Here is a 21,463-nt window from a genome sequence, read left to right on the forward strand (position 1 = left end):
TTCAATTGATTGTAAGTTTTTGTGTAAAGATTTCGTTAAACCCCATCTTTTCTAAAAAAAAAAAAAAAAAAAGAAACAAACAATCTTCAATTTTCTATACCTCATATATGACTTTTTTATGCATGTAAAATATTTCTATTACTAGTATTGGTCGATTTAACTCCATCAGTGCCTGGGCAAGTTATTGATGGATTGATGGATAATTTTATTGACTTAGACTACACATCAAGTCAGGCTAAGGTAGAAGCCCAATGGAAGGATTACTATGACCCAGAATCAACTATTAAACAGTATGATGTACAAGTGTCTAGCGCTCAGTAAGTATATTTACTGTGGAATCATAGCTATTGGTTATACAGTGAAACCTGATTAAACCGAACCCTGAATAAACCGGAAACCTGTCTAATCCAAACTTGTTCTAAAGACCAATTATATCACATTTTATGCATTGTGAACCTTATGAAACCGAATACCTGCCAAAACTGAATAAAATCTCAAGTCCCGAAAGGGGTTCGGTTTAGTCAGGTTTCACTGTATACCAATTTTGATGGATTTCAGGGGTATAGATAAAGCACAAAATTAAATGTTCAATGAATGACCCATTTTCTTTAGGCTTGTATGCAGACTTTCGAAAAAAACTTGAAATGAAGTATCCCCGAACATTTTACTTTTCCTTAACCCACAGAAATAAATAGATCCACAGTATGTATAATGTAGTATAATTGCCATTGAGAATACTCTCCACCAGAGACAAAATGACGTAGAAGGTCATCATATGTATTCTTTGTCCATTCTTACGATTTCTTTGTATATTTAATACTAAATGGTAATACTGAATCTTCATTTTGCTTAGTTTAAAGAAAAATTAATAGTTAATTTGATTTACAATTAATTAGGAAGTCAGACTTTATCTAGTTTTTGATCACTTACATGAAATTTTTTATTAGAAGGTTTTATACTATATGAATGGCTCTAAAGTAAAAACTTTTTTTCAGAAACATGTCCAATGACTTCACAGTGATTAGAGAATGGGTGACATTTAGTAACGATTCCACCAGTGCTAAATGGCTTAATTTCCACTTGGCACACAGAGATAGAATCAAGATAGAACTGAAAACAACAAACGGAGCTTTGAATTCCATTGTTAATGAGACTGATACATATGTTGTGGACTTAACTCCTCCAGCCCTGAGTTACCTTGGAGACGGATTGACACAGGGTAGTGATATTGACTTCCAGGTATGAAGTTAATTTTAGAAGGGGGATTTCCAACTTGAAATTGAAAAAAAGTCAAATTATTTTGTGTCTTATGTTTAAATTTGAATGCTGTATGTTCTGTAAATTAAGAAATTTTTTAACAAATATTAAGAATGGGAATAATGCTACTGGTTGAGTATCTTAATAATAAAAACTTGCAATCTGATAGAGGTATCTGTATGAAGCATTTTCTGAAATCGCTATTATTAATCTAGCGTTTTTTTTTTTCAGTCTTCAAAAACAGCAATAATACTGGTAAATGCATACTATAATTTCTAAACTTACAGTATGTCTTCATGTATCTTTTGTAGTCTGATGCCACTTCCTTAAGTACAAACTTCAAATTTGAAGATCATGAATCTGGACTGGATTACTATAGGATACAGATTTATGAGAGGTACCAGGGTAGCAAGAGACAACTTGTCCCAAGTAAGTTAAATGGTTCAAATCTGCCAGAGCACAAAAAGAATTAGTTCTTAGTCCATTGATAAATGCCTCAACTTATCATTAATTCTATTACGCTAGCAGGATACAGATTATTCTTAGAAGTTCTGTCATTCAAATCCACCTTAAAGAAAAATCACTCTTCAATCTTACACTAAGAATTTTTTTATGCCCCATCTACGATAGTAAAGAGGCATTATGTTTTCTGGTCTGGGGGACTCTGTGTGTTTCTCTGTCTGTTTGTCCGTCTGTCTGTCCGTTCGTCCAACTTCAGGTTAAAATTTTTGGTCAAAGGTAGTTTTTGATGAACCTGAAGTCCAATCAACTTGAAACGTAGTACACATGTTCCTTATGATATGATCTTTCTTATTTTAAAACCAAATTAGACTTTTGACCCCATTTTCATGGTCCACTGAACATAGAAAATAAAAGTGTGAGTTTCAGGTTAAAGTTTTTGGTCAAGGTAGTTTTTAAAGCAATTGCTTTTATGCTATCGCGTATGGCCATCTTTGTGACCCAGATCAGAGACTCCGCCCATATCAAGCCATAGTATTTTGTTAAACAGGCTCCTGGTCTGTCATTCTTTAACACCTATGTATGTTTTCTAATGCAATACATAGCTTGAAACTTTAAAAAAACGTTAGTGGATTTAAGAAGTTTCAGAATATGTTCTTGTAGATGTATTTTTGTATTTAAAGGGTCAACCGTTTGACTATCAAATAACATAGAAGTCCGAGTGAAAAAAAGTACATTTTTATAACTGCGATGCCGTTTTCCGCCGTTCGTACGATGTTTCAACAAAATATGGATTCATTTCAGTTGTTGATTTAGTATTGAAAATTTAACTGAATTATCTCCTATTAAATACGGTTTTATATGTTTAATTTGTGTTTCTTTAAGAGGTCAGGTGCTCTTGTTCATTCATAAAATTATCGTTCATTCATACATTTATCGTAAAATCAAAATCACTACACAGGTTAATGCGTAGCGTCAAATGATTACCTGTAATCTAAAAATATACAAACTTTGTTTGCGCAAATAATTTAGCGGAACGAAACCCTTGTTGAAAACAAATAACAATAAGTTCGTTTTCCTTTTCTGTCAAACTCCGTAATATTTATCGATCACCTTACTAATGAAATGGACCCGTCCAAACGTAGTAGATGCCAAGTCGGTCCAGATGAAGAGATATTTCAATTTGGAATTTTCTAGTTACATAGATTGAAAAAAAGTACCGTCTTTTTAAATATCATGATCAAAACTGGGAATGCACAACAAATGTCAGATGAAACCATTATCCTCGTCTTTTCAGTGAACAAGTCTACTACGTTTGTTGACACTCGACGGTCCACCGTGTTAGCAATTTTATTTCACATGTTTTCGAAATATTGAAGATCATTTTTCGCAATGTTTCCTGAAAATTGATAAATGTCAAAGCAACGTAGAGCTGTTTGTTCTTGTTCGTATAATAAAATTGAGAATGGAAATGGGGAATGTGTCAAAGAGACAACAACCCGACCATAGAAAAACATACAACAGCAGAAGGTCACCAACAGGTCTTCAATGCAGCGAAAAATTCCCGCACCCGGAGGCGTCCTTCAACTGTGCCCTAAACAATACATCAGTGATAACGATTTAATGTCATGTTTGTCTGTGATGACCCCCCCCCCCCCTTTTCGGGATTGCATGAGAATTATAGTTATCTCGTACCCACATGCACTTGTTTCTATCCAAAGGAAGGTCGGCTATCCATATAAAACTATTTTGGATAGAAACAAGTGCCTGTGCTCGTACCGCATCAGAAGGACATACATGTATATCAACTGAGCAATAATGTTTGGAACTTAGTTTTAAAAATGATGACAAAGTACCATTATGAAAATATTTTTATTAAGCTGAAATATATATTTATTCTTTACATGTTTATGTCTTGTAAGATATTTTATTTCTTTCCCGTTTTTTAACATTTGCGTCTGGAAAGTTGAAATGTTTTAACTTAATCATTTGTGTTAATGGTTAAATATAAATTGATAATGAAAATTGTTAAAATTAAATCAATAAAGGAAATTATTGCCTAGTTACAAACACTACCAGGGGATAATCCATGATGATTTCTTTTTGAGTTATATGTTTCAGCACATGTATATTTGACCCCAACTTTAGCCTGGTAAACGTGTTGTCTCCTTGTGAAATATAAAACATATTAAAAATGACTTTCTGCTAAAGTCTTTTATTTATATAAAGTTAAAACCTTCTTACTTCTAACTAGACAACACTCATGTCAGGTTTAATTATTATATATATGTGGATGAAAAATAAAAGTCCCCAAACATTAACATGACAGCAATTGCTTTTACAGCCTTTAAGGCTTTGATTGATGAAGCTGAAGTCCAATCAACTTGAAACTTAGTACACATGTTCCTTAGGATGTGATCTTTCTTATTTTAAAACCAAATTAGACTTTTGACCCCATTTTTATGGTCCACTGAAAATAGAAAATAAAAGTGTGAGTTTCTGGTAAAAGTTTTTATTCAAGGTAGTCTTTGATGAAGCTGAAGTCCAATCATCTTGAAATTTAGTACACATGTTCCTTATGAAATGATCTTTCTTATTTTAAAGCCAAATAAGACTTTTGACTGCATTTTCACTGTCCACTGATCATAGAAAATGAAAGTGCGAGTTTCAGGTTAAAGTTTTTGTTCAAGGTAGTTTTTGATGAAGTTAAAATCCAATCAACTTGAAACTTAGTACACACGCTCTCTATTGGTTGATCTTTCTACTTTTAATGCCAAATTAGATTTTTTACCCAATTTCATGGTCCATTGAACATGGAAAAGATCAAGCGAGTGGGACATCTGTGTACTTTGGACACATTCTTGTTTAAACACAAAAAGAAAATTGCAAAGATGCTAAATAGAATAGGCTTTCAAAAAATTTAGATCCTCAACCTCATTTTGAAAAATACAGCCACTTAAAAATTGTCATGATTATTGAAAAAGTTTTGGAAAGAGACTTCTGGAAAAACTTAGTGTGTGATAGTTCTTCAATTTTACAAAGAATAAATATATATATATATGTTGTGTTTTTGTTTCAGTTGTTAAAGGTAACTGGTTGGATCTAACTGATGACCCAACAAGGACATCCTACACTCACAATGGAATGTCCTTAAACCTTGGGGCTGCTTACAGTGTCAGAGTGGGATCCCTTAACAAAGCAGGACATATGGCAGTGTTTGAAACTGATAGTGTTAGAGTGGATACATCACCACCTTCTGTATGTTCAAACTTGTTATGCCCTTAACAATTTGAAAAATTGCTGAATTTTTTCTTTCTGTTCTCTAACTTAGATTTGCCTGAACCAATTATTATGAACCTTAAACACAATATATAATTATTACCATAAAATCGTGATCAATTACAAATTTTGGTAATGTTACTTTAACTGTCTTGAGTTATGTACCTTTATAACTTTATATTATATGCAATGCAAAGGGGACACATTCCCATGTATTTAATGACAAGTTTACTAGAAAGTTGTGTCTTATATTGTATTTGAATCAAATGTGTATGAATTCTCGTGTATGGATGAAATTTTGTCTCAGCTTCTAATATTTGATCTGAAATTTAGAAAGGAATACATTTATCAGAAGTACAAACATTATATCTTTTTCATCCCCAGAAAAAAAAGTTTAAAATAAGTGTTTAAACCAGTTTGTCATTTGAAATTGTGAAAAATCATAACCCAGGAATTTTTTTAATTGATATTGATATTTGATTATTGTAACAGGTAAAGTGGTTGAGAGTAGGAACATTAATCTCTGGTCAAGAAGAGGAGGTTGGAGGGTATGTGTTTCAAGCCAATACAAAAGGGATCAAGGCAGCCTGGTTGGCTGTTGACCCTGAGTCTGGTATCGTAGGGTATGAGGTCGCTGTCGGAACTACTCCTGGTAAATATTCTTTTATGCATGTATGAAGTCATTTCTTGCATTTATTTATATATTTAGAATGTTGAAATAGCTATCTTTATGTAAAGTCAGTTATGTTGTTGAAATTTTAACACTGAGGATTAAAAGAATTTTACCTTATAATTTTTTCCATGAGTAAATATATTATTTTTACTGTAAATGAATATACAGGTATTAAGATGTAGATTGATAGTAATCATTGTAGAAATTTTATGTTGCCTTTTTTTTTCTTTTGAGTACATTTACATTTAAAAGCCTTTTTGTAGTCAACAATATACCATATTTCTCATTCTAAATTTGAAAAAAAGTTTTGAAGATTGCTAAAAGTGTATAATTTTTTTTTTCTCAAAAAAATGCTAAAATGATGCAAATTATGTTTCTACATATACACTATACACCTTTTTGTCTCTTTCTAATAGGTGGGACAGACAAACTAGGATGGACATTATATGGTGCAGAGAATGATTTGTATATACAGGGTCTTAGTCTGGAGGTCACCAACCTGACTACAAAGGAGCCTGTGTATTATGTTAGTCTAAAGGCCCAGAATGGAGCTCAATTACTCAGCTCGTCCTTGACGTCTACTCCTATTGTGGTTGTTGAAGAAGACAGAGCAGGTAAACTATGTACTAAAATATTTTAAAAAAGACAGAAATTAGGGAATCATGATTTAAAATATATTCTAACTTGATCTATTTTGTAGTCTTTCTGCTCTTTGGTCAGGTTGTTGTCTTTTTGAAATATTCCTCATTTCCATTCTCTATTTTATTTCTTTACTGAAATTTCCATTTGCTGAAAACAATAATACAGGAAATTCATAGGAATTAATACAGGTGAAATTTGTAGCAGGTTGACTGTATATATAAAATTATTGAGAAAAAAATATTCGGTTTTTGTTTTTTATAAAAAAAATAAGGTTTGGTACCGGTAGTATGATTTCATTGTGACATCTCTCCACCAGAATCTAAATGATGTGCATGTAAGTAATGTAAGGTCATGATTCCTCATTGAAGCCTTCAAAATATGCAACATTCATACTTAATAGTCAATTATTATTGCCAATGAGACAACTATCCACCAGAGTCCATGTTACACACATGTAAGCAATTAGGAATCACTGTACTACCTTTAACCCATACCATATAAAATTGAGAAAGGAAATGGGGAATGTGTCAAAGCGACAACAACCCGACCATAGAGCAGACAACAGCCGAAGGCCACCAATGGGTCTTCAATGTAGCGAGAAACTCCCGAACCTGGAGGCTATGTATATATATATGTATACTAGTTCAGTGATAATGGACGTCATACTAAACTCCGAATTATACACAAGAAACTAAGATTAAAAATCCTACAAGACTAACAAAGGCAAAAGGCTCCTGACTTGGGACAGGCGCAAAATTGAGGCGGTTAAACATGTTTATGAGATCTCAACCCTCCCCCTATACCTCTAGCCAATGTAGAAAAGTAAATGCATAACAATACGCACATTAAAATTCAGTTCAAGAGAAGTCCGAGTCCGATGTCAGAAGATGTAACAAAAGAAAATAAACAAAATGACAATAATACATAAATAACAACAGACTACTAGTAGTTAACTGACATGCCAGCTAAACTGATTGAAAGATTATGTCTTCATCATATGAATATCAGGCACAATCCCTCCTGTTAGGGGTTTAGTATCATACTATCATAAAATATATGAGAAGAACATAACCCGTGTCATGCCAACAACTGTTTTTGTGGAGCCTTCAACTTTAGTCGAAAAATCGAGACTAAGCGATCCTACATTCCGTTGGTGTCGTCGTCGTCGTCGACGGCTTCCACAAATATTCACTCTGTGGTTAAAGTTTTTGTAATTTTAATAACTTTCTCAAACTACACTGGATTTCTACCAAACTTGGACAGAAGCTTGTTTATGATCATAAGATAGTATCCAGATGTAAATTTTGTAAAAATAAAATTCCATTTTTTCCGTATTTTACTTATAAATGGACTTAGTTTTTTCTGCGGGGATACATTACATTCACTCTGTGGTTAAAGTTTTTAAAGTTTTAATAACTTTCTTTATCTATCCTTGGTTTGTACCAAACTTGGACAGAAGCTTGTTTATGATCATAAGATAGTATCCAGAAGTAAATTTTGTTAAAAAATAAGTCCATTTTTTCCGTATTTTACTTTTAAATGGACTTAGTTTTTCTGCGGGGAAGCATTACATTCACTCTGTGGTTAAAGTTTTTAAAATTTTAATAACTTTCTTAAACTATCCTGGTTTTGTACCAAACTTGGACAGAAGCTTATTTATGATCATAACACAGTATCCAGAAGTAAATTTTCTCTATTTTTCTGTATTTTACTTTTAAATGGACTTAAATTTTCTTCCAGTTAACATTACATACAGTCTGCAGTTAAAGTTTTCAAAACATTTATTAGGTTCATTAACTATCCTAAATTTTTACCAAACTTGGACAGAAGCTTCTTACAATCATAAGATAGTATACGTATCAAGAGGAATATTTTTATTGATTTTTTTCCTCATTTTTGTTGAGCCTGCGATTTACAACAAAAGTAGGCGAGACACTGGGTTCCGCTGAACCCTTACAAATTTTTTAAATAAATGTGTTTAGTTCCGATGCAAAGACACTATAAGTGAATCAATATTAAAGCCAAAATATGTAATCTTGATAACAGTATTGTAACTATATCCCTTCTGAATAAGTCTGTTTAAAGGTTTTGTAAGCTTTTGAGGTGAATAGTAACATTTACATGTTTTTTAACATGCTTTGTTGACATTAATACCAAAGCATAGTTTTGATCATCACATAAAAAAATCACAACATGATTTGAGGTAGTGATATATCAAAATTGTTAAAATGTTTTTATAGGTCTTGTTGTGGATGGAGCTGATGGAACAGATAAAAACATGCCAGAATTGGGCGTGGATGTAGACTACACAGTTGATACCACTACTGTAACTGTAACATTTGATGGATTTGAAAGTCACCTTCATGGTGTGATGATGTATGAGTGGGCTGTAGGTACCTCACCAGGTGGAGAAGATATACAACCATTCATGAGTGAGGGTATTATACATTCCGAAGAAGAAAATGTAGCTGGAGACGGTAAGTGTCGTCTGCTATTGACTCGGTTTGAATCATTCATGAGTGAGGGTATTATACATTCTGAGGAAGAAAATGCAGCGGGAGACGGTAAGTGTCGTCTGCTATTGACTCGGTTTGAATCATTCATGAGTGAGGGTATTATACATTCTGAGGAAGAAAATGCAGCGGGAGACGGTAAGTGTTGTCTCTTCAATTTGAATCATATATATTCATCATCCATCGTCAGTACCAGGTACAACTAGTAATATATGGAAGAACATTAATTGTTTGTCTGCATCATAATCCAGTAATAGATATAGCTGGAAAAAGCAATAGTTTTGGTCTCTTGTTAAAAAAATTGACGAGGTCTTCATATAGTTCAATGTTGAAATGTTGTTACTATGTTTGTGACCTATAAGTTCAGATTAAGATTATTATGACCAATTTCACTATCAAATTGCAGAATTAAATGATATATTTCACTCCAGTATAAATGAACTTTACCGGGATGTATAAGTACCCGGCCACGTCCACTTGTATTTTTGTCCATCTGATGAGTTAAGCCTTTTTCAACTGATTTTAAGCTCAACTGGCCGAAAGGCCAAGTGAGCTTTTCTCATCACTTGGCGTCCGTCATCGTCCGTCATCGTCCGTCGTCGTCGTCGTCCTGCGTTAACTTTTACAAAAATCTTCTCCTCTGAAACTACTGGGCCAAATTTAACCAAACTTGGCCACAATCATCATTGGGGTATCTAGTTTAAAAAATGTGTCCGGTAAACCCGGCCAACCAACCAAGATGGCTGCCATGGCTAAAAATAGAACATAGGGTAAAATGCAGTTTTTGGCTTATATCTCAAAAACCAAAGCATTTAGAGCAAATCTGACATGGGGGGGTATTATTGTTCATTAGGTCAAGATCTATCTGCCCTGAAATTTTCAGATGAATCGGACATTTCGTTGTTGGGTTGCTGCCCCTGAAATGGTAATTTTAAGGAAATTTTGCTGTTTTTGGTTATTATCTTGAATATTATTATAGATAGAGATAAACTGTAAACAGCAATAATGTTCAGCAAAGTAAGATCTACAAATAAGTCAACATGACCAAAATGGTCAGTTGACCACTTTAGGAGTTATTGCCCTTTATAGTCAATTTTTAACCATTTTTCATAAATCTTAGTAATCTTTTAGAAAAAACTTCTCCTCTGAAACTACTGGGCCAAATTTAACCAAACTTGGCCATAATCATCATTGGGGTATCTAGTTTCAAAAATGTGTCCGGTGACCGGCCAACCAACCAAGATGGCCGCCATGGCTAAAAATATACATAGGGGTAAAATGCAGTTTTTGGCTTATACCTCAAAAACCAAAGCATTTAGAGCAAATCTGACAGGTGTTAAAATTGTTCATCAGGTCAAGATCTATCTGCCTTGAAATTTTTAGATGAATCGGACATTCCGTTGTTGGATTGCTGCCCCTGAAATGGTAATTTTAAGGAAATTTTGCTGTTTTTGGTTATTATCTTGAATATTATTATAGATAGAGATAAACTGTAAACAGCAATAATGTTCAGCAAAGTAAGATCTACAAATAAGTCAAACATGACCAAAATGGTCAGTTGACCACTTTAGGAGTTATTGCCCTTTATAGTCAATTTTTAACAATTTTCGTAAATCTTAGTAATCTTTTAGAAAAATCTTCTCCTCTGAAACTACTGGGCCAAATTTAACCAAACTTAGCCATAATCATCATTAGGGTATCTAGTTTAAAAAATGTGTCCGGTGACCCGCCCAATCAACCAAGATGGCCGCCATGGCTAAAAATAGAACATAGGGGTAAAATGCAGTTTTTGGCTTATACCTCAAAAACCAAAGCATTTAGAACAAATCTAACGGAGTAAAATTGTTCATCAGGTCAAGATCTATCTGCCCTGAAATTTTCAGATGAATCGGACATTCCGTTGTTGGGTTGCTGCCCCTGAAATGGTAATTTTAAGGAAATTTTGTTGTTTTTGGTTATTATCTTGAATATTATTATAGATAGAGATAAACTGTCAACAGCAATAATGTTCAGCAAAGTAAGATCTACAAATAAGTCAAACATGACCAAAATGGTCAGTTGACCACTTTAGGAGTTATTGCCCTTTATAGTCAATTTTTAACCATTTTTCGTAAATCTTAGTAATCTTTTAGAAAAATCTTCTCCTCTGAAACTACTGGGCCAAAATTAACCAAACTTAGCCATAATCATCATTGGGATATCTAGTTAAAAAAATGTGTCCGGTAACTCGGCCAAAAACCAAGATGGCAGCCATGGCTAAAAATAGAACATGGGGGTAAAATGCAGTTTTTGGCTTATAACTCAAAAACCAAAGCATTAAGAGCAAATCTGACAGGAAGTAAAATTGTTGATCAGGTCTCGATCTATCTGCCCTGGAATTTTCAGATGAATCGGATAATCGGTTGTTAGGTTGCTGCCCCTGAATTGGTAATTTTGAGGAAATTTTGCTGTTTTTTTGTTATTATCTTGAATATTATTATAGATAGAGATAAACTGTAAACAGCAATAATGTACAGCAAAGTAAGAACTAAAAATAGGTCAGTATGACCAAAATAGTCAATTGACACCCTAAGGAGTTATTGCCCTTCATAGTCAATTTTTTACAATTTTCTTAAAATTTGAAGATTTTCAATAACATTTTCCACAGAAAGTACTGTTCTAGATAGAGATAATTGTAAGCAGCAAGAATGTTTAGTAAAGTAAGATCTACAAACATATCACCATCATGAATCCATCTGTGTCCATTGTTTAATATTCACATAGACCAAGGTGAGCGACACAGGCTCTTTAGAGCCTCTAGTTATAGTTCGTTCTTATGTTGTACTGTTATACCACTGTCCAAGGTTAGGGGAGGGTTGGGAGCCAGTTAACATGTTTAGCCCTGCCACATTATTTATGTATGTGCCTGTCCCAAATCAGGAGCCTGTAATTCAGTGGTTGTCGTTTGTTTATGTGTTAAATATTTGTTTTTCGTTCATTTTTTTATATAAATAAGGCCGTTAGTTTTCTCGTTTGAATTGTTTTACATTGTCTTATCGGGGCCTTTTATAGCTGACTATGCGGTATGGGCTTTGCTCATTGTTGAAGGCCGTACGGTTACCTATAGTTGTTAATGTCTGTGTCATTTTGGTCTCTTGTGGACAGTTGTCTCATTGGCAATCATTCCACATCTTCTTTTTTATACATTCAACTGTTCAAATGAGAAAAAAAGTTTTAGAAAACATAATAATCATTCTATTTTGTACTTGTAGGAGTAACAAGTTCTGGACACGCCCATGCCACATTACCAATGGAGCCTGAGACTATGTATTATGCCTCTGTCAGGGGAATCACTAATGGTGGAAATGTTGTGCAGTCTTCTTCTGATGGTTTTACAGTTGATGTTTCACCACCTATGATCAATATTGACAGGTAAGTAAAGAGTTATTGTGTAGTATTTATATGTGTTATTGTGTAGTATTTATATATATGTTATTGTAGCAAATTCTATTCGAAAAGTTACAATATGAAAAATATATATATAGACATTAACGGTATGTGAGATAACTTTTAAATATGATTTACTGTAAAAACATTTATTATCAAATTATGGAATCGATCTGAACACATCCCATTAGAAATGTTAGAAATCATGATTTTATAAATGACCTTAAGCTTGTATGCAAGTTTTTAATCAACTTATCATTTTGAATGACACACTTACTGTCAACATAAATTGACAGGATTGAATTAAATTTGTATGCCTCCATCACATTTGATGGGTATTGTTTTCTGTCTGTACTTCTGTATGTCCCAAAATTAAAACAACACAACAGTTATGTAAAAATGAAATATTGACAACAAGTAATTGTATTTCAATAGGTTAACAGACAAGATCCCATCAGATCAAGACATCACTAGTGGTAATTCTCTGTACCAGACAACAACTGACTCACTGACAGCCCAATGGACATACAACGACACAGAGAGTGGTATTGAACGAGGATGGTATTCAGTAGGAACCTATCCATTTGCTGAGGACATAGCCACTATGGTTGAGGTAGAGATTTCATCCATGGATTTCAGTACTTTACCATTGGCTTATGTTACTGCTGTTGATACAGGTATGTAGGACACACAAAACTTTTATAAAGCTACAAGAACCTTTGTCTACTCCAAATTTGCCTGGCTCATGAAGCATATATATAAGATTGTTTGCAAATGTTGATTATGAGACTAACAACTTACATATTCCATTCTTGCAGTTTGCTTCGAGTGAAAATTTTTTTTTTTTTTTTTTTTTTTTACCTTACCTTTCAATAGACCACTTTCGAGTTCGATGCATTTCCGTCAAAAACTCTGGTTTTAGTGAACGTCATTTGTGTGTTTAGGGGCGTCGTCACTTCCATTCCAATGTTGAGCGAGTGGTTGGAAAACTATAATTCTATATTGTACGAATTATTCGGCAAATTGAATTCTCAAAATTGACAAATCAGCATTGCTGTCATTAGGGAATTGTCATTAAGTACCTACAGAACAACCATTATTTCTAGTTAATCCTGCACAATGACGATCACTAAGACGTTTGATGAACGTAAATAGTGCAGGGATACAGGCGACCCCCTCTTTCTGGTAAATGACGTCATAAAGGCGCGTATAATTGACGAGTTTTTTCCGGTGACGGATGAACTCGAAAGTGGTCTATTGACTTGTTACGATAAATATGTAAAAAAAAAAAGATTCTATGCAAGTAAAATCAAATTAAATAAAATTGTAAAAAGAATCAAGATTTAGTATGAGTGCCAATGAGACAACTTTCCATCCAAGTCACAATGTGTAAAAAAAGACAAAAATGTGTCCATGGCGAGTTTGCACCGCCCAATCTAATGCATGAATATAACAAATATTTAACAAGTAACCAATAATTTTATATATGTTGCTCAAACAATGAAAATAATCAAAACTGCAGAAAACCATGTATTGCAATCGGTTTCTTTTTTATAACATAAGATTTTTATTACGAAACAAAACCAGTTGTCCCCTTGAATTCAGAATACAAAAATTATGCATTTTAGGAAAGCCAAACATTATCAGCGTCTGGGCAGAGAACAAAGCTGGACTCGTATCTGAAGTAGCTACTGGATCAGTTATCATTGACAAAACTCCACCAGAAGAAGGCTTTGTCTCTTGTCCTGATTATGTTGGGGTAAGTATACCTCTAGTTTTATGATTAACAAATCTTCACCTGGAGAATGCTTTGTCTCATCAGGTCCTGATTATATTGTAAATTGCTTAAAATAACTTGAGTTATACATGTGAGTTCAACATCTATGAAAATGACATGTAAAAAAAATGCATCGATATGAATATAATCCCATAAGGACCCCATTTGGTGATGTTGAATATACATTTAATGAGACAGTAACCAAACAACGCAATTAAAAGAAAGAGCAAAAAATAAATATTGTAAAATTTTAAATGGGGTGAAACATATACATTTAATATTAAATTAAAGGGGGTAATACTTCAAAATATTAAAAATAATTTATCTTTGTTGTTTACAGGTGAATGCTCCTATACTGTGTACATGGCATGGTTTCCTGGACAAGCAGAGTCCTATCCAGAAATACATCATTACAATGGGAAGTCAACAAGGGTCAAATAATATCTACAATGGAACAGAGGTCCCAGGATTCATAAGTGAATATTCAATCCAAGGTGAGTTCTAATCCAATATTGTTGGGAAGTGGACAATAATCAAATAATACATTCAAGTTGACCTGTGATAAATTTTGCTATTCTTTAGGTGCCTTTTTGTCATTAAGGTTGTCAGGCATGTAGTTCTTTATAAATACATTGCATTCAAAATTTTGGATTTAAGCCTTCCTGATGAAAGTTACCCCTTAAAAGTGCCTCTAACACAAATTTACAAAGTTATTTCCATGTATTTCAGGGTCTCTAAAAACACCGCAAAGGACCTCCTTTGTGCACAAAGGACCACAAAGGACCACAAAGGAGCTTCATAAGAGCACAAAGGACCTGAAATTCATTTTAAAACATAAAAATATTATAATTCATGAAGAAAAATGTAAAAAAAAAAAAACAATTTCGATAAAAATTGCGATTTTAATAATGTACGATTTGTAGTTTTCACCGGTATCGGTTTGGAACCGACTTTATATCCGGGTTAAGTGATAGTTCATGTATGTGAATTTTTAAATAGTAAAAATGTAACATAACTGATAAAAACGTCAATTATTAATCTTGGTATCTTATTGTTGTAAATTTTCAAGGGTAAAGCGTTACCAAAACTTCGAAAATTATATAGGATAGCAATGTGTTGTTGGTTGTTTTTTGGTCTCATATATCATCACTTTGTTTTCTTTATACGTATTATTTTTTTAAGTGAAGTAAGAATACTTGCATTATAACAAAAAAGTCAAAACTTTATATTTTCAATTATGATTTATTAAGATTAAATAAACATGATAAATTAATACATATGATGTTTATGTCTTCTCAATACTTTTCAATATATAGTTATAAGTATACTAACATCTGATCGAAAATGGCCGTAATCTTATACATATCCGTACCGGTTACGGAACAAGGTTTCATAAATCTTCAACTTTATATCAATATAACTCGAGTATTTTAATAAAAATCAATATTTTTTTTCGTGAGAAATGCCTTTCCCCCCCCCCCCCCATTTAATAAACAATTTCAGGTCCTTTGTGCTCTTATGAAGCTCCTTTGTGCTCCTTTGTGGTCCTTTGTGCACAAAGGAGGTCCTTTGCGGTGTTTTTAGAGACCGTGTATTTCACTGGAATTCTAATTGAGAAATCTTATTTATTGTTTAGGTCTGGGTGACCAGTTACATCATGGTGATAAATATTATGTGACAGTGACCGCAGTAAACTTTGTTGACATGGAGTCCTATGGTTTCTCTTCTGAGATTGGTATAGACTCAACACCACCAACGTATGGTAAAGTGATTGACCTTCACACTACATACAGGGTAGATGTCACAGACACTGAGATGACATTAGCCATGAATGCCAAAAAATGTGACACTGATGATGGTAAGAACATATTACAGTAAAACCTGTCTCATGTGAAACATTTTAGGCTTAATATTTGTTGTGTATTTATGCCCCACCTACGATAGTAAAAAAGTCAGTGAAAAAACTATGTGAATTAAGTTTTTTATCCTTCATTGAACTTTTGATGTTGTCCCTTATCATCTGATGTTTTATGTCTTAAATAATTTTCTACAATTATAAGTAGAAAATATACAGGAAGATGTGGTATTAGTGCCAATGAGACAACTCTCCATCCAAATAACAATTTATAAAAGTAAACCATTAAAGGTCAAGTTACGCTGTATTTGGGAATTGAAATTATAGCTGTCCATTTTGTATCTCAAATGATAAAGATGAATTAATTAAAATTTGCAGAATGTGATTTGCTGGATGCCACTTGTTCAGAGTCTATGACTTCAGTGTCAGCCACCTGGCAAGCATTCCAAGATCCAGAATCTGGAGTACTAAGGTCAGTTGAAGATACAGAAAAATTATAGCTAATAGTCTATAAAATTTGTGACTGAAGAAAGATCTACCATGAATACCAAATTCTTCAAATAGATAAATCAATTTCTTTTTTCTTTTCATTTTTTTTTTAACACTTGAATATAAATTTATTGCACTAAAGCTGATAACAATGACCTTACCGCTACAGCATTAACTGTAAGGTACCCAGAAATTGTAAGTATCTATAAGAACAGGGTTTCATATAGATAAGTATCATTATCAATCCATTTCAAGATGAAATAACACAACAATTTTCAAGGTCCTGACTTGGGACAGAAACAGGAACATTTGAAATAGTTTTAACTAGTTTTAAAAGTCTTTTAAGTTCTCAGCCCTCACCCTTTTATTCTTGATAAGTGAACCAGCAAAACATACACAAAAGACTATACAATAATAATAACTACAGAAAAAGCACTGTACTCTAATAAACAAAACAAAATATATGACATAATGCACTCTAAAATTCCTGTACTTTATAGTGCCTGAAGACAAGTCATCCTCTTTTGCAGTGCCTAGAACAAACTAGATGAGAAAATAACGACATTACTTCAAACTAGGAATAAATGAATGAATATTTATCCCTTGAATTCTAAAATGCAGTGATGAAATAACACTTCATAACATCAATATTTGTACACCATAATGATAATTGCATCTTATCATTGGTTGAATATCCATTGTTTATGACGTTGTTAGATACAATGTTTTGGTGTACACTTATGAAAATATTACTCAATATGCCTTATTTTCTGAAACAGTGCATTATGCATCATGTCTTTGTTATACATCATAGGTACCAGATAGCTCTTGGGACAACACCTGGAGGTGGACAAATAAAGCCTTTCTTTGACATAGATTTAGAAGATGGAGTCAGATATTATACAATAGGTGGTCTCAATCTTGTTGGTTATAGAGTGGTAAGTTTGTAGTATTTTAAAGTATTTTACTATGAGTTTAAACTTATTACATGTGCATGGTGTTTTAGATTTATAAACAATAAAATTGGCCTTTACAACGGTCACCTCATTTCAGCAGTCACCTGCCTCTAACGGTTACTATCATACCCTTCCAAACGTTTTATTTATATAATTGAACTATTTTCAGCAAGGTCAATTGCATGAAAATCAGAACCTGTTTGAAACAAAGATTGTGCAATGGTCTGCAATAGGAGTTAATTTCATAATTTTTATGTGTTGCACTCCTTTCAGTTTCCAGTTTCAGTTGAAACCTGTATCACTAATTTCTTCAGGAAAAATAACTTTTTTTGAATGTTTTCAAATTTACAGTGCCAGAAAGCACTATTTATCTATTTGTCTGCTTGCATATACAGTAACGCTGTCTGTTTTTTTCATTATTTTGTAATTGTTCCATTTTAGGTTTATGTTTCTGTGAAAGGAATCAATGGGGCTGATCTGACAAGTGTTGCTACATCCAATGGACTATATCTGTCTTATCTCAGTCAGGGAATGAACCCTCTCAGTCATGTAGGGGTTGCTGATGTACTGGAGAATTCTGTTGGAGATGTGTAAGTATATACAGGAACTTCTGTTAAGAGGAACAAATATATGCTGGTAAAGCTACTTCATGGTGTCTGATGTATTGCAGAACTCTGTAATAGATGTAAAAATGTTACAGTCTGCCTAATGATATTGTCAACCTTTTAAAGAAAAGATATAAAAGACAATTTAAATATGTTTACATCAATTGATGTTGAAAATATTTCTAACCATTTATCACTATTACTTTTTCTTTGAAAAATTTTCATGTACTTTGCAGAACAGCAGAAGTGTTATTAGTCAATATATTACAAGTAACTACATGAACTGTTTTGCAAATCTGCACACTTTCTGTGTCAAAACTAGCTTTATATTGTAACACACAGTATATCATTTCAATAATTTTGAAGGTGTGCAGACAGCTACCATTGCAATAAACAATGTTTTTCAAGATGAAATTTTAGATTTAAATTTTTGCCAATAATTTGTAATAGCTAGTATATCTTTTTTACAGTAATTTCCAGTCATCTGACCACACTTACAGAGCATCATGGGATATGTCAGGTGACCCATGTCCAGTCAGTAATTATGAATGGAAGATACAAAGGCTTGATGGTCTTGTTGTTCAAGATTGGCTGCAAATGAATTGTAAGTTGATTTTTGAACTGACAGGTGCCTAAAGGGCCAGTGCGATCTTTTTCCCATCACTAGGTGTCTGTTTTCTGTCATTGTCTTCCATTGTCAGTTACTTTTTACAAAAATCATCTCCTCTGAAACTACTGGGTCAGTTGGAACCTTACTTGACCATATTCATCATTGAGCTATCTATTTAAATAAATTTGTCCAATGATTCCACCAGCCAAGTATGGATGAAGTGGCAAAAAATAGTTCAGAGGTAAAATGCATCATGTAAACTACTATAGAAAGAAATGTTCAGAATGTTGTGATCAATCAACAGTGAATTTTACCCATTTACAGGACGTATTATGGTATACTGTTGTTTGTCTGTATTGAACATATTGGCCAATAACTCAAAAATGCTTTAACCATTTCTCATTAAACTTTGGTGAATTGTTTATATCCGTATCTATTGACATATGCTCTCTTTCTATTTTTATAAATTTTCGAATTTATGTTTCCTAGTTACGGGGTTTTATTCACAATTAAAAAGATGGTATTTTCAAGTTTACGGAGAATAACTCAAAAATACTTCAAAATTTCGATTTTTATAAATTTTACATTTTAATTTTTCGAGTGACTGGTTTATATCTATTAAGTTTTTCATGACATTGAGAAGTTATTGATCTTCATTCTTTGAAAAAGCAACAGCCTTTTATGCACTCATGGTGCAGCTGTTTATTATCAATTATCTAATAATATATATGGTCTGAAACTTTTAAATGTGAGTAAGCTTCAAGTACTTCAAATCAGACATTTTTATGCCCCACCTACGATAGTAGAGGGGCATTATGTTTTCTGGTCTGTATGTCCGTTCATCTGTCTGTCTGTTCGTCTGTATGTCCGTTCTCCCCACTTCAGGTTAAAGTTTTTGGTCAAGGTATTTTTTTATGAAGTTGAAGTCCAATCAACTTGAAACTTAGTACACATGATCCTTATGATATGATCTTTCTGATTTTAATGCCAAATAAGAATTTTGACCCCGATTTCACGGTCCACCGAACATAGAAAATGATAGTGCAAGTGGGGACACATTCTTGTTGACATAGTCATTCAAACTTGTGTTAATTGAGATCCATTACAAATTTAAGATATTAAACATATTTTATTTTTAAGTGAACACTGATGGTATGACAGATGGATTAGGTTTGGAAAATGGAAAAATGTACTACTCCTTAGTGAAGGTGACCAATAAGTTAAACTACACCTACATTCTAAGATCAGATGGTGTCACTATTGAGAAAAATCCACTCTTACCTGGAAAGGTGTTTGATGGCGACGTTAGAGGCTACGATATGAACTACTTGCCATCCAATAATATTATCTATGCCAACTGGAATGGATTTGGTTTACCTGCAGATGCCATTGCACAAGTGGATGTATTATCAGGTTACATGATTTAATTTGTTGTATTTTGTGAAATATTAGATATTCATTTCTTAAAGACTGAAGCAAAAAGAGAATGAATGTATTCAAAGAAATGCAATAATTTTGTTGTTTTTACAACTCATAGAATGTAACAAAACCACATAACTTAAAAATGAGGAGAAAACAAACATTCCTTTAATGTTATTTAAGTTTTCATGTGACTGAGTGGACAGTAATTGAATCTACTTTATTGATTTTGACATCACTGTTGTAAAATGTAAGAACATTAGATTTTACAAAACAAGCACCTTATAAGAAAACAGTCAATTCCTGGGGCCTTTTACAGCATACTGTAGGGTATGTGAATGCATATCTAATAAAAATTGCATGAAACAGAAAATTGGAAATGTTTATTACAGGTTATGACTGAAAGAAAAACAAGCAATTAAAACATTTCTTCTATTACAGTGTTGACGGATGAATTTAACTTATTGAATATTTTACAGGAAACCCTGGAATGCAAGTGGACGAGGCACAGTTAGAGGCACAAAATCCGAACCAGGAAGTAGTTTATTATGAGGTTGCCGTGGGAACAGACAGAAGATTCCCCAAAACCAGGGATGATGTTGTTCCATTTACAAATGTATACCTAAACAAAACTGTCATTTTCTATGACCTTGAGTTGACCCCATTAACTGGTATCTACTACTTTACAGTTAAGGCATACAGTGCATCATACTCTATAGCAACAGTCACGTCAAATGGTTTCCAGGTTGGATTTGATGGGGGAGTTACAGGTAAGACCTTGATTGATAGAACAGAATTTCCAGGGGTGAATGCAAGATTTTTGAAAAGGGGAGGGGTTCATATTCATGATGACCGAATAGATTCTGCACAGTGTTGTGATGCAAAAAAAAATCAAAAAGTCCTATGATAAAAAATAATACATATTTTTCGATCAGAGAGGGCATAAGGCCTCTACACCTAGGACTTTCATGTGCCACTGATTCCATCATGACATTAGACCAGAAAATATATAACACTATTATATTGTTATCAATTAAAGTAAGAAAATGAGAATTAGTTGTGAAATATTAGGAAAAATATCATAACTCAATGTCGATTGATACCTGTAATTTCATGAAGAAAAAATAAATTAAAAAATATAACTCATGTTGAATTTGTTTATATTACAGCTGGTGTTATTGTGATGGAGAGATACATACCAACATACACCTATTTAGATATTCAGTTTGAAGGATTTAGTTCCAAGTTAGATATCTTGATGTACTACGTGGCTTTGTCAAACAACTCTGATGCCAATAATACCAACTGTAAAGCATATGTAAGTTATTTATTAAAATATCTCTTATATAATGGAAAAGAAATGAAATACTGAGATATCCCAATGAGGCAGTGAACGACCCGATACTTCTTCCGAAGAGACAAGTTTTAATACAATATGTCAAGCTCTTAAGGTCAAGCAGGCCTTTATATCATCTTTTGATCAGTTCAAAATGGTTGACTTAT

The 21,463-nt window shown here is 33.1% G+C and overlaps 1 protein-coding gene across 1 annotated transcript in view; it reads left to right on the forward strand.

Annotated features, from left to right (window-relative positions):
* LOC143056999 (uncharacterized) overlaps positions 1 to 21,463 on the forward strand; it is a 129,106-nt gene that overhangs the window by 70,468 nt on the left and 37,175 nt on the right. Inside the window, exons 45-63 of the mRNA XM_076230225.1 lie at positions 146 to 317; positions 996 to 1,239; positions 1,569 to 1,686; positions 4,796 to 4,974; positions 5,488 to 5,647; positions 6,085 to 6,282; positions 8,551 to 8,787; positions 12,075 to 12,234; positions 12,685 to 12,926; positions 13,878 to 14,008; positions 14,367 to 14,520; positions 15,663 to 15,884; positions 16,260 to 16,353; positions 17,185 to 17,308; positions 17,768 to 17,916; positions 18,402 to 18,535; positions 19,682 to 19,954; positions 20,440 to 20,730; positions 21,130 to 21,278. Of these exons, the coding sequence (XP_076086340.1) occupies positions 146 to 317; positions 996 to 1,239; positions 1,569 to 1,686; positions 4,796 to 4,974; positions 5,488 to 5,647; positions 6,085 to 6,282; positions 8,551 to 8,787; positions 12,075 to 12,234; positions 12,685 to 12,926; positions 13,878 to 14,008; positions 14,367 to 14,520; positions 15,663 to 15,884; positions 16,260 to 16,353; positions 17,185 to 17,308; positions 17,768 to 17,916; positions 18,402 to 18,535; positions 19,682 to 19,954; positions 20,440 to 20,730; positions 21,130 to 21,278 (3,431 nt within the window). The remainder of the gene's footprint in view (positions 1 to 145; positions 318 to 995; positions 1,240 to 1,568; positions 1,687 to 4,795; positions 4,975 to 5,487; positions 5,648 to 6,084; positions 6,283 to 8,550; positions 8,788 to 12,074; positions 12,235 to 12,684; positions 12,927 to 13,877; positions 14,009 to 14,366; positions 14,521 to 15,662; positions 15,885 to 16,259; positions 16,354 to 17,184; positions 17,309 to 17,767; positions 17,917 to 18,401; positions 18,536 to 19,681; positions 19,955 to 20,439; positions 20,731 to 21,129; positions 21,279 to 21,463) is intronic.

Source organism: Mytilus galloprovincialis, chromosome 13, assembly GCF_965363235.1.
Source record: "Mytilus galloprovincialis chromosome 13, xbMytGall1.hap1.1, whole genome shotgun sequence".
In the NCBI taxonomy this organism is placed as follows: Eukaryota; Metazoa; Mollusca; class Bivalvia; order Mytilida; family Mytilidae; genus Mytilus; species Mytilus galloprovincialis.